The sequence below is a fragment of the Crotalus tigris genome, unplaced genomic scaffold (genome assembly GCF_016545835.1).
Source record: "Crotalus tigris isolate CLP2741 ecotype Arizona unplaced genomic scaffold, ASM1654583v1 scf7180000017853.129334, whole genome shotgun sequence".
Classification (NCBI taxonomy): Eukaryota; Metazoa; Chordata; class Lepidosauria; order Squamata; family Viperidae; genus Crotalus; species Crotalus tigris.
In genome coordinates this window covers 74203-87912 of record NW_024096675.1, presented here as the reverse complement: position 1 = coordinate 87912, position 13710 = coordinate 74203, and the positions used below count along the sequence as shown (strand labels likewise).

General features: G+C 42.9%; 1 protein-coding gene across 1 annotated transcript in view; it reads right to left on the bottom strand.

Moving 5' to 3' along the window:
- LOC120308023 (cardiomyopathy-associated protein 5-like) overlaps positions 1-13366 on the bottom strand; it is a 47178-nt gene extending 33812 nt beyond the window's left edge. Inside the window, exon 1 of the mRNA XM_039343442.1 lies at positions 13167-13366. Within this exon, the coding sequence (XP_039199376.1) occupies positions 13167-13270 (104 nt within the window). The 5' untranslated portion in view covers positions 13271-13366. The remainder of the gene's footprint in view (positions 1-13166) is intronic.
- Between the last annotated feature and the right edge of the window lie 344 nt (positions 13367-13710).

Here is a 13710-nt window from a genome sequence, read left to right as displayed (position 1 = left end):
GTGAAGTGAAATGGGCCTTAGAAAATTTGAGCAACAACAAAGCTAGTGGATGTGACAGTATTCCAGCTGAGCTATTCAAAATCTTAAAAGACGATGCAGTAAAAGTGCTACACTCAATTTGCCAGCAAATTTGGAAAACTCAACAGTGGCCACAGGATTGGAAAAGGTCAGTTTACATCCCAATTCCAAAGAAAGGCAATGCCAAAGAATGTTCAAACTATCGCACCATTTCACTCATTTCACATGCTAGTAAAGTTATGCTTAAAATCCTACAAGCTAGATTCCAGCAGTATGTAGATCGAGAACTACCAGAAGTACAGGCAGGATTTCGAAGAGGCAGAGGAACTAGAGATCAAATTGCCAACATATGCTGGATCATGGAGAAAGCTAGGGAGTTCCAGAAAAACATCTACTTCTGCTTCATTGACTATGCTAAAGCCTTTGATTGTGTGGATCACAACAAATTGTGGCAAGTTCTTAAAGAGATGGGAATTCCAGACTATCTTCTTTGTCTCTTGAGAAACTTATATGCGGGTCAAGAAGCAACAGTGAGAACTGGACACAGAACCACTGATTGGTTCAAAATTGGAAAAGGAGTCCGGCAAGGCTGTATATTGTCACCCTGCCTATTTAACCTATATGCAGAGCACATCATGAGAAAGGCAGGGCTAGATGAAACAAAAGTTGGAATTAAGATTGCCAGGAGAAATATCAACAACCTAAGATATGCAGATGATACCACTCTAATGGCAGAAAGTGAAGAGGAACTAAAGAGCCTCTTGATGCGGGTGAAGAAGGAGAGTGCAAAAGTTGCTTGAAACTCAACATTAAGAAAACCAAAATCATGGCATCCGGCCCTCTCAGTTCCTGGCAAATAGATGGGGAAGAAATGGAGGTAGTGACAGATTTTATTTTTCTGGGCTCCAAGATCACTTCAGATGGGGACTGCAGCCAAGAAATTAAGGGAAGGAAAGCTATGGCAAATCTAGACAGCATACCAAAAAACAGAGACATCACCCTGCCAACAAAAGTGCATATAGTGCAGGCCATGGTTTTCCCAGTTGCAATGTATGGCTGTGAAAGTTGGACCATAAGAAAGGCTGAGCGCCAAAGAATTGAGGCCTTTGAATTATGGTGCTGGAGAAGACTCCTGTGAGTCCCTTGGACTGCAAGGCGTTCAAACTGATCAGTCCTAGAGGAGATCAACCCTGACTGCTCTTTAGAAGACCAGATCCTGAAGTTGAAACTCAAATACTTTGGCCACCTAATGAGAAGGAAGGACTCACTGGAGAAGGGCCTAATGCTGGGAAAGATTGAGGGCAATAGAAGAAGGGGACGACAGAGAATGAGATGGCTGGATGGAATCACTGAAGCAGTAGGTGTGAACTTAAATGGACTCCAGAAAATGGTAGAGGACATGAAGACCTGGAGGAACGTTGTCCATGGGGTCGCGATGGGTCGGACACGACTTCGCAATTAACAACAACAACAAAAGTTTATGTAAAGCCATAATTTTTAAAAAATGCTATTCTATTTGTCCATTCATTATTTTAACAAAAATTGAACTTGAGACTTCACAACTCAAGAAACTGATGCCATCAGATTTCTACCTCAAATGTTTTTATCCTACTACATTAATTTATTTGGGGACTAAGTGAGAGTTTGTTAGAGTTAAACAAGAAAACATCCTCTGTGTGTTTAATGTGGGTACATGTATGTGTGCAATTATGTACGTTCATGGGTGTATTGTAACCAATATAATAGTGAAAAGGAAAAGATACAAATATTATTTTTCAATGTTATAGTGATATTTACAAATGATGTGATCTGAATTAAAAACTAAAGAGTAAACCATATATAAACTGAAAATGAGAAAAATGTGTGGACTTTATATTTTAGGGAAATTCTAGTATTTCTTTCATTTGTCTTATATAATTCCATAATGAAAATACAGCAGAGATTGACCAATTGTGACTATTTCTAGATCTGAAAAAAATGATCCAATTCAAGCACACATATTTACTTGTTTGTGAGTACCTAACACTCATTGAGAACTAACAGTCAATGGGTACTTGCACTTGCTGACCAATAGCAAAGCTCTGGAAACCTTTAGCCAATCACTGCCTGCATTTGGCTAAGCCTCTTTTTTCCCCTATAAATCAGGCTGCCAAACAAATCCCTCTCCCTACTGTGAAAAAAGAAAAAAAGATTATATTACAACACTGTATTCATCATGGAGGCAACACTTGCCTTCCAAGCATGACTTTTGCTATCATGCCTTCTATATTTCCTTTATATAATCATACCATCCAGCTACCACTTCAGGAAACCAGGATCTGAGAAGTGGGACCAAGCAGGCATTCTCCTCAGTAACAAACCTAACAACCTCATGACATATGATATAGAAAAACGCTGATGCTTCAGCACTATTGTTCACGATCTGAAACCATGGAACAGCTTATCGGTGGAGAGGTTCTGCTTGATGCCCAGTTGGACCTGCACCTCCTATGATGAAAGTCATTATAGACAAAATATTGAAGAAATTGCTTGGAAATCCTCCAATTTGCCACTTTGGTTTAAAACAAAAAAGAGATGAATTTGAATTGATACCAGTAATTCATGGTATCTATTAGGAGATACGTAAATATAGGAGTTAAATCCTGGTTTGCAGGGAATTATCCCAAAAGTCTCCTCTTACATCAGTATGATGAGCATCTTCCTATATACATCCCTGAGGCAGAAACAGATAGCAGCAATATACTAGCTGTTGCCATATCTGAAAAATAGCATTACATCAAGACATCTTAGGAAAGGGGCGTTGTCTTACCTGAACGCCTTTTCTCAGCATGACGATGGAGAATCCACCAATACGTTTTTCTTGTCTTCTGCTCGTATAGACTAAGTCAACCAAATTGCCACGCCTCCTCTTCCTGAGACCACTCCCAGTCTCGACTGAGGCGAAGCTGTTGACTATGATTTAATGTGTTGGCTCACTTTCTTCCCAGCACAGGACCTGACTGGCCCTAAGGGTGGGAGTGAATTCTCCATTGTCATGCTGAGAAAAGGCGTTCAGGTAAGACAATGCCCCTTCTCCAGCATGACAAGTGGAGAATCCACCAATGGGACATACCCAAGCCTCACTGTCCCTGTGGGTGGGAAGCCGTCTGGGCCTGTGTCCCACTCTCTGACACTACACTTTGAAGGACCCTCCTGCCAAATGAGGCCTCCACCGATGCGAACCTATCCAACCTGTAGTGTCTGATAAAAGGGGAAGGCGACGCCCATGTCGCCGCCCTACATATCTCCTCAATCGGTGCCTGAGTTGTCCACGCTGCAGATGTCACAGCGCTGCGAGTGGAATAGGCCATGATTTGTCTAGGGACTGAAAGCGATTGCCCCCGATATGCTTCTGCTGTACAATTCCTGATCCATCTGCTGATTGTGGAAGCAGTGACCCTTCGACCCCTAGAATGTGAATGGAAGGATATAAATAGAGCCTCAGATTTGCAAAAGGGAGCAGTCTGCTTTAAGTACTGCTTTAAGGCCCTGCGAACGTCTAAGGTGTGCCACTTGCTTTCAAATCGTGACAGGGCTGAGGACAAAAATCTGGTAGCACTACCTCTTGAGCTCTGTGGAATAAGGAATTGACCTTGGAAATGAATGAAGGATCCAGATGTAGGACCACCCTATCCTTGTGAAATGTGCAGAGATCTTCTCTAGCTGATAGTGCTGCCAACTCTGAGATGTGTCTCGCCGAGGTTACGGCAACGAGAAATGCGACCTTAAGTGTTAAGTATTGTAAGGTGCATGCCCGGATAGGTTCAAATGGTGGTGCGGTGATGGTCTGTAAGACCCTAGTTAGGTCTCAGGAGGGATATCTGTGAACCACAGGAGATCTGTTATTTGTTGCACCCCTTATGAAAGATCGCATCACTGGGTGTTTGGCCAGTGGCTCAGAGTTGCCATATCTGAGTATAGTGGATAGGGTGGCCACCTGTTTGCGAATTGTGTTGGGTGCTAAGCCCCTGTCAAGTTCTTCCCACAAGTAGTCTAAGACCCCTGGGATTGTAATCCTGAAGGGATCTAGCTGCTGCTTTTCACACCAACTGCAGTAATTTCTCCATGTGGGGTCATAAATTCTGTTGGTTGAACGCCTTCTTGAGGCCTGGATCATCTTGATGACTCTTTGTGAATAGGGCTCCCTTTCTAGGAGGCTCCATTCAAGTGACAGATGGCTAGTTGGAGCCACTGCGGCTCTGGGTGTTGTAGAGTCCCTTGGCTGAGTGAAATTCAGTCTTGGGGAATCCTCCATGGGGTTGAGACCAAAAGACTTACGAGGTCGGCAAACCACGGCCATCTTGGCCAGTGTGGCGTGATGAGTATCACCTCTGCTTGCTCCTGCAATATCTTCCTGATGGTTGCCTGCATCAGGGGGAGAGGTGGGAAGGCGTACAGCAGTCCCTTCAGCCAGTGTCCCTGGAATGTGTCTGCTCTCTCTGCGCCCCATGACGGGAAGTGGGAGAAGAACTTGGGAGCTGGGTATTTCTGGGGCTGGTGAATAGGTCCAGCACTGGATGGCCGAACCTCTCTGACGCCTCCCTGAAGAGAGTTGGATGCAGTGGTCTAATGTTGCCCTGCTCAGAAAATCCGCTTGTTGATTTGCCTCTCCTGGTATGTATTCGGCCCTGAGAGAGGCTAGGTTGTTTTCTGCCCATGTTCTCATCAATTGGGCCTCGGTCATGAGGATCTGGACTGTCGGTTGACATGGGCTTTTGCTGCCACATTGTCCATGAGCACTAGCATGTGCTGATCTGCCACCGTGTTGTAGAAGTGGTGGAGAGCCAAGTGTATGGCTCTGAGCTCCAACCAGTTTATATTGTGTCTTAAGTCCTCCTTGGACCACTGGCCATGAGCCATTTGTGATTGTAGATGTGCTCCCCAGCCGAACAGGCTGGCATCTGTGATCAGTATGACTCAGTTGGGTTCCTTGAACATGTGTCCCTTTTTTATTGATGGGGACGACCACTACTGGAATGACTTCAGAACCTTTGGTGGCACCCTTACTGTCTGGTTGGAGGAACCAGTTCCTATCTTTTGAAACGGAAGCAGGAACCATTGTAGGTGCCTGGAGTCTAGTCGTGCCCAGGGCATAATTGCTAAGCATGAAATCATCTTTCCCAGCAGGTGTGAGAGTGTGGCCATTGTGGTGATTCGTTTCCTTCAGATCTGCCTGACCAAGGTCTGAATGCTGTCTTGATGCTCTGGAGACACTTTAGAGTGTCTGTAATGGCTCCCAGATGAAGGAAGCAGGTCGAAGGAACTGTCTGACTCTTTTGGAAGTTTATTGGGAACCTGTGAGCCTGAAGAGCCCTTAGAGCCAGATCTGACTGTGCCATCTGGACTGAGGCGGATTGGATAAGAATATTGTCCAGGTAGCACTGGATGCGCACGGGAATGGTTCGTAGGTGTGCAGCGAGAGTCGCTAGAACCTTTGTGAATACTCTGGGGGCTGAAGAAAGTCCAAAGGGCAGGGCCCTGATTGAAAATGCTGGCCTGCATGGCAGAACCTGAGGAACCTTCAGTGCTCCGGGAATACGAGAATGTGGAGGTAAACCTCCGTCAGATCTATGGAAGTCAGAAGGTCTCCCCTTCTGACACCCACCAATATTGATTGGAGAGTCTGCATTTTGAATTTTCTGTATGCCAGGTGATTGTTTAGACTCTTTAGGTCTAGAATTGCTATCTACCCCCCCTCCCCCGAAATCTTTGGGACTAAAAATAAGATGGAGTAGAATCCCTGTCCCTGTTGACCCTTTGGCATCGGTTCTATAGCCTGGATGTCCAGGAGGTGCTGGATGGCCTCCTTGATGAGGTTCCCCTTGATTGGATCCTTGGGCGATGGGCAAGGGACAAAATGGTTTGGGAGTTTGGAGATGAATTCCAGTGAGAGACCAAATCTGATAGTATTTAGGACCCAGAGGTCCGTGGTGGTGGCCTGCCATCTGTGTGCAAAGAGAGCTAGCCTGCCACCAATGGGGGAGTCCTCCCCACTGTCACTTGGATTTGCAAAAGGGACGGCCCCCCGTTCCTCGAAAGGGCTGTTTCGCCTGGTATTGTTGTCTGAATTTGTCTCTGTTACTGGTTCTGTCACCCTGTCTGTCTGATCTGGGCTGATAGCAGGGACGGGAAAAAGAAGTAGGCTCTGAGCCTGCCTCTGACCAAAAGGGTTGTCTGTGAGGATAGGAGGAGGTCCTCCTTTCTGTCCTTCTTGAGAGGTGACCTAGGACCTGATGTTTATCCTTGTTTTCTATCAGGTATGGGTTGAGGAACTCACCAAAAAGCAAGCCACCCTTGTAGGGTACGGTACGGCCTTGATGTCAGCTCACCATTGTCTGAGCCACAATAATCTGCATGCAGAGATGTTGGATGCTATTGCCTTGGCAGAATAGTTTGCGGCGTGTAGTGATGAATCTGCCATAAATTCAGCTGCCGCCACTAATCTTCTCAAGTCATGGTGAGTTCTTTCCTCCTCCGGGGAGATCCTGGCCTGAAGTTGTCGCAGCCAGAGCAACAAGCAAAAAAGGAGTTAGATGTGGCTGCCTTGATCACCCACGCTGAGGCCTGGTGTTCTGTGGAAGGTGAGCTCCTCCTTCTTGTCCTCAGACTTCAGAGCCTCTGCCATATCCCCCAATACTGTGGAAGGGGAGAATAGGGCCGCCAGTGGCTCATCTACTGCCAGGACCTCTATTACCTCCGATAAGGCCGGATCTATGTTGAACAGCTTTTTATCTGTCCCCCCCATTGGAGAAAAAGACCCCGGAGTCCCCAAGTTCTTTTGGATTGTATCAAAGAAGAGAGAAGGGTAAGGGATAAATTTTTGTGTGTAGGTGGGTTGTGTAAAAACTCTGTTATTCATATCCTGGGACTCGGAATGTCCCTCCTGGGAAACCTTTGACCTTTTAACCTTTGTGGTGCTTCTGGCCTTGTGGAACAGGGATTTGAATAATGTAAGATTGAAGAGGCCTACAAATGGTGGAGGGTCAGGGGATACGTCATCATCCTCTGACAGTCCCTGGTCCGTGTGTTCATAGTCCCCCATGGGAGATCTTCTGCTTCTGGAGGAGCGAGAAGGAGAGACTGAGTCCTGGTATGCAGAGTCCTCCTCTTGGGAGAGGTTGTATCGTCCCCTTGATATGACTGACCCGGTTCTGGACCTCTGGTGTCTTGTAGAAACCATGGCCTGCATGACAGCCTGAGATATGAGGGTTTGTAGGTGCTCTGATAGAGCCCCCTGACTGTCTGAGGGCCATGTCCCTTCTGTTGGGTGAGAAACTGTTAAGCGGGTCCCTCGCTTAAAGGGGATCCTGGCTGTTCTGTCTCTGCCTCTGTTTGCTGAGGTTCCTGAACAGACTGCTGTGGGCCAAAAATCTCATCCTCTGTGTAAGCAGGAGAAATTAGATCCTCTTCTGCTGTGTTTTGTCTCTTCTTAACTCGAGAAAATTGTTTCTCCAGAGCCTGGTGCCTTCTCTTGGCCTCCCTATCAGCGGTCTTGGAGGATCTTTTGCCTGATATTGCTTGGTCTTGATCCTTCGCCTGGTTGGATGACCTGGGTCTCTTGCGACCTGGAGGGCTTACAGAGGAATTCTGGGCTGACTGTGTAGCAATGGCATCTGCCATTAGCACTAGAGATATCTCAGCATGGGAACTGGGAGGAATCTCATAGTGCGGGCCTGCTGTTAGGCCTCTTTAGATCACAGAGCAACCTGGTTATGATAGGGATCAGTCAAGAGTGGATCAGTCGATAATGAACAGCCACGCCTCTTGCTCTCTCAATTTAGCACTCTGTTGCGAAAGATATTAGCGGCAAGCTCAATTTAATGATGCAACCCGCACACGGTTTGAGCAAGGAACTTAGGTTGATATGATACAGCCTCCTCCCTTTGTTCTCTTCTCTCCTTCTTTTTTCCTTTTTTTAAAAAAAAATATTTATTTAATTAATTTTTTTATTTCTCCCAGACGTGGGGATTGGTCCTATGTGCAAAGGCTGTCTGCTAGTAGTCAGGTGAATTCATTTTGATTTGCAATGGGAAGCTGTAGATGGGAAGAGAAGACCCGTGTCTTCCCTCTTCCCCCCTCCATTCTTATCTCTAATAAGGCTGATTGAATGGAGAGGCTGATATGTGCAGCCCACTGTTTGTTTGCCTGTGCTGGCTTCCCTGACAATTTGACTGGAGTTTGAAAACTCGCACCAAAAATGGCGGCCACGAGTCCTTTGTTCTTACTGGCTGCCTCTGTTCTTAATGGCTGCCTTTGGGAGGACTCTCTCTCTGCGGCTTGCTCAGATAAGAGCAGGGATTAAATTGATCTGCTATGTTTGGCTGAGTAGAAGAAAAACAGAAATGGCTCAATTCCCTGAGGGGAAATGCCCTTCCCCCGATCCGAAGCCACACGGCACCAAAAATGGTGACCGGTTTCTTCCTCTAATCAGCTGGGACTGAGGGAAACCCCTGCGGTCCGCTGAAGCTGAGCGGAAAAAAAAGGGAACCCCTGTTCCTATTGAGTCCCGCTGGGGACAGCCGCAAAAAAATTGGTTGCTCGTCTCCCGGCTTCTCCGGCACTCAGTTGGGGCTGAGGGAAACTCCTGGGGCTGAGGGAAACTCCTGCACTCCTCCGGTCAATTGAAACTGATTAGAAATGCTCACGGCTGCTGGAATCAGCTGAAAATGGCAGCGAGGGATTTGCTTGCTCGTCTCTCACCCTCCCCTGCTTCTCCTTGAAAGAAAGATAAAAAAAATACAACCTGATCTGTAGATCTGTCCTAGAGCCAAAATCTGTGTCTTTATGAGCTAGAGACTAAGTCGAGACTGGGAGTGGTCTCAGGAAGAGGAGGCATGGCGATTTGGTTGACTTAGTCTATACGAGCAGAAGACAAGCAAAACCCATTGGTGGATTCTCCACTCGTGATGCTGGAGAATACACAGGTTGAATATATCCTGTGACTCAGTCCTCCTTGAGTCCACTTTAAAGAAAACGCTAGGACAATTATCACTGATAGGCTCTACGAGGTGCTTGGCCCTGCTTTCCTGCTCAGCAGCACCTTCTCCAATAGATTGTTCTTGGTAATTTTTTTTAAATTAAAAGTGTGTTTATTACAAATACACACAACAGGTGTGATTCTCTCCATCCTGGCAGCTTTTTGATATGTTAGGTTTATTTTCACAAAAAGGCCAGGCAAATTTCCAAGCTAGGTTTGGAGATTTGTAAAATTATATGGGGGTCTGCTTTGGAGTTTCAGATTTATTTTTAATGTGGAACAGAGGTCAAATGTACTAATATTTTTATAATGATATATGCAGAAAGATGCTGCATCTGGACTCCTGCCTTTTATTTCCACAATAATGAAAAAATTCTGGCTTAATTAGAAGAAATTTTGACTAGGTACAATAATAGCAGCAAATCTTCACACTTTCTAAGATGGTGCTTTCTGTCATACAGATTGACCACCCTCATTGCAATCTATCAATTTCAGGCTATTTTATTGATTCATTTAACTAATTAATTAATTATTATGCAGCTTTTATACCTTTATAAGTAACTCAAGGCAGCAAATATACCTTCCTTCTCTTTTCCCCACAACTCTGTGATGTATGTTGTCTGAGAGAGACTGACTGGCCCAAGGTCACCTAACTGCCTTTTACACCTAAGGTGAACCTAAATTCACAGTTTCCTGTTTTTTAGCCTGGGCTTAACTACTATATCAAACTGGCTATCTGGCAGATGTCCTCAAGTGTGCTGCCAAACTTCCCAGCACACAATTATATGGACCTGGCTGTCCTTGACACTCAGGATGGAGGCAAGCACCTACAAAAGAATAAAGCAGTTTCTCCAAAATTGGGATTGGATCTGGGTCAATAACTGAGATATGTGTTAGGATAGTGAAACCACAGTGCCAGAGAATGTGAAGAGACCAGTGTGCCAGCTTGCCAAATGCCCTATCAAAATTTCAAATATCATTCTCTAAAAGGCAACCTTCTTTCGCAGATTGAAGCTTTCCTACACAGAGAAAACATCAACAGGTTCGTGTTTGTAAATTCTGACTCTGGACATCTTCAGATATAAAGTTCCATGCAATCAAAACTTCTAGGCATGGAATTCAGAATACATGGAAACCAGAGGATGGGCAGTGTAATAACTATCTTCTATTGCGTAATATTTGCAGAGAAAGAATGACAGACATTCTCCCTCTGACAGAAAGAATTCCTGTATTGATTTCAGTATACCCAACTTTTCAGCTAATGGACACATCAGAAATTTCTATGCAAGCTCTGCCTTGATGGCCACAATCTGTCATAAACATCAGCATATAAGACCATTGATAAAGTTATTCCTTCATCACCTTCATCACTCCTTCATCGCTACTTCTAGCCTCTATCTTCCTCCTCCTCCTCCTCCTCCTCTGGTTAACTGGGAAAACAATTCAGCTGCCACCATTTTTATTCTTTAAAAATGTCTATGGAATTCATATACAATTCACTAGAGATCTGCCTTTGCTTTGCAGCTGATCAGCTCAAAAATAAGAAGAATCTGTGCAAGTAGTTTAATGAGTGTCCAGGGAGGTATCAGTGGTATGTTGCATAGCTCTGTTGAATTACTGTTCTGTCCCCTACCACATCTGTACAAAAATTGAATTGTGTCTTACTGCAGTTAGGTTCTTCTATTCCCCCCAGAAACAGCAAATGATAGAAAAGGCATTAAGGAATGATCACAAAACAAGTAGGTATTAAACTTTATTTCAGAGGCTCAGAGGAAGTGCTGGTTTTGAAAGCTTCCATTCTGTTTTCCCCAAAATAAAATCCTACTTTCAGCGCAGGGACCGGCTGTACTGGATTTTAAGAATCTTTTAGCAGTCCCAGATTAATAGCAGACTATATGTCTTCTGCTCTTATGCCTCTAACTCAATTTTTTCTCAGTCCGCTGATAAATGTCTAGATAGATTTTGTAAAAAGCATTTATTACTATAAGGAAGAAGCATACAGCAAAGTTGGGCGAGTTCCCAGAAACATCCAACATTTTTAGCAACCAACACAAGTCATTTCCATTAAGCACTGCTTTGCAGAAGCTACACACACATGCACAGAGAATCCATTTTGCTAATTAAATTATGTATCTATAGTGCAGAGCCCAATATCCTTAGTAAACTAATACCAATGAGATATTATGAACTTACTGGCTACAATTAAAATGATTGTAGCAGTTTTTGTTTAAAAAATTGACAGTAATGGTAAAAATTAAATTAATTCATAATTATATTTTAATCTATTATAACGTCTATACAGATAGAAATTGTAGTGAACTGCTAACGTTCTGAATAGCTATATAAAGTTTTGTGCACTTTATAGATTTCAATCTATGTATTCATGCCTGAAAATAAATGTCATTCAACTTACTGGGATTTATTTCTTTAATAAAATTCAGAGAATTTTATTGTTAATATAAATTATTTCTACAAGAATAATAGTAAATATGGTAAGCCATGATAATTGAGGAGCCTACATTTCTCTTACATTGTTTACCTGCTCAGCAAAAAATCTGTAGTTTCCTTTCACTTATTCAAGATGCTACACATTTGATAATTATTTTTTTAAAAGGAGTTTTAATTTCATCATTTCTCATAAAATTAATTAAATCATTAAATACAATTATTCATTGCCTAATCCTACTTGAAGCCATTCATCCTGAAACCAGAAGAACAGACAATTGTTCCTCTAATTATGTTTAAACTAACTCATTTACAGATGCAACTCTTTCTTCCAACTAAATTCCATGGATGGAAGTAATATTTCACATTATTTAGAACATTTATCATACCTTGAGATTAAAGCTATAAAGCTGCCAGAAATATCTTTTTTTATGTGACAAATATAACCTTTCAAAGTTTTGAAAGTTCTACAAGATCAGTATACTACTCCAGATTAGTTTTCAATACTCTTTTTTTTCCCCTCTATGGCTATAGTCTGAAACTACAGTTTCATGAGGTTAGCCCCAGAGCTTAAGGAATGTCCTAGAAAGCCGGATCACCAGTTTTCTTTCTGGTTCCTGCACGTATTTGAGCTAAATGCCCTAAATGCCCCAGGTTATTCATGGTCTAAAATAATTCAAAAAAGATCTGCAGATATGCTTGGCAACCTATGTCTGAATTAATTGTTTTAATAAACAAAAAGGAATAACAACAAATTCTTACAGAGAGCAGCTAAGTTTGTTTATCTGATGGTAATAGGCAGAGAAGGAAAAGTCACAACAGAAAAATTTAAACTGAGATTGGCCATTTGCCAGGAAGACTATAGTTGTACATTCCTTTGCAATTCCTAATTTGAACAGGACTTTGAACATACGACTTTCAAAGTCTTCCAGCTCTATAATTCCCTTTTACCCATCCTCCCATCACAGTTCTGGTAGTGCTGGTTTTACATATTATGTGCCTTGCAGAGTGTATAAATACAGAATATGCATATTAATATGGTGCCCACCTCTCTTTTAGATATTGGTTAGAATCTATATCTATGATTCAAGCCCATTTATTCAATGTTCTTTTCTAAACATTATCTTTCTTTAAATGCTAAAAATGTTGTATGTTTCAAACCCCTCCATAAAACTGTGGTGGTGCTCAGATACTACCTGGCTAAGCAAGCCATACACAATTTGCTGGAAAGTAATCGGTTTACGGACTCCAAACACAAATGGAAACATTCCCTAAAAGATACTGATCCTTTGACTTCAAACATCTCTCCTATATTTCATTACCCACAACTTCCTCATAATTTTCACTGAACAAATTCAAGCTTTTTTTTTATTCTCTGTCATTTTTCTCCTGTACACATGTATATTTTAGAGTAAATCTGTTTGAGATGCATTGACAACCCAGCTAGGGAGGAGGAGGAGGAGCCAAATTCAAGGGGCTCAAGTCAGATCTTTAAATAGAAAAATGCCTTTGGTGCAGACAAACACAACCGGCTGCATTTATATTTACCATGAAAATCCCCCTCATTCTTCACACTTTATTTCCACTAATGCTTAGTGCATTTGCATAAAATTCTTTCTCTTTGTCCCGTTTCCCAAAACTTCTCAATCTGGCACTGATGATTTTTATTTTCTTTGAAGAACAATACCTGTTATTAAATTCTTCACCCTGTGATCCATACTCTTCCTCCTCTTCATCTTCCACAGAAATATCAAGTGATTCATCACATTCTGAGACGCAGTCCGCCTCCATTTCTCCCCAGGTAGTTTGTCTGCTATGTTTTCCTCCTTCTACTTGATATTCTCCAGAGTGCCAGAAACAAACTGTCACCCACCACAGCTTAGTGGCTCTCCTGACTCAGGAGTAGTCTTTAAATAGAACAGAAAGTTGAAACAAACTGCTACTGCCACCTTGGACTGAATGCTGGGTCCTAACACCACCTTGTTTCTAGGGTCAGAACAGTCTAAAGTGAAGGCAGCTCAAGTCACTGATCTTGATCCTGCTTTAGTCACAGAACATCATAGAATTTTCATATATATCAAAATCAATTGACCTCAAATGAACATTGCAAATTCTCTCGTTGGATTGAGGCTATTGCCATTTATATCCTGCCTTTCCTAAAACTTCATACATTTCCCCAAACTTTCTCATTAATTTCCCCTTGTTCAGCAATGAATCAACAACCTACTGAA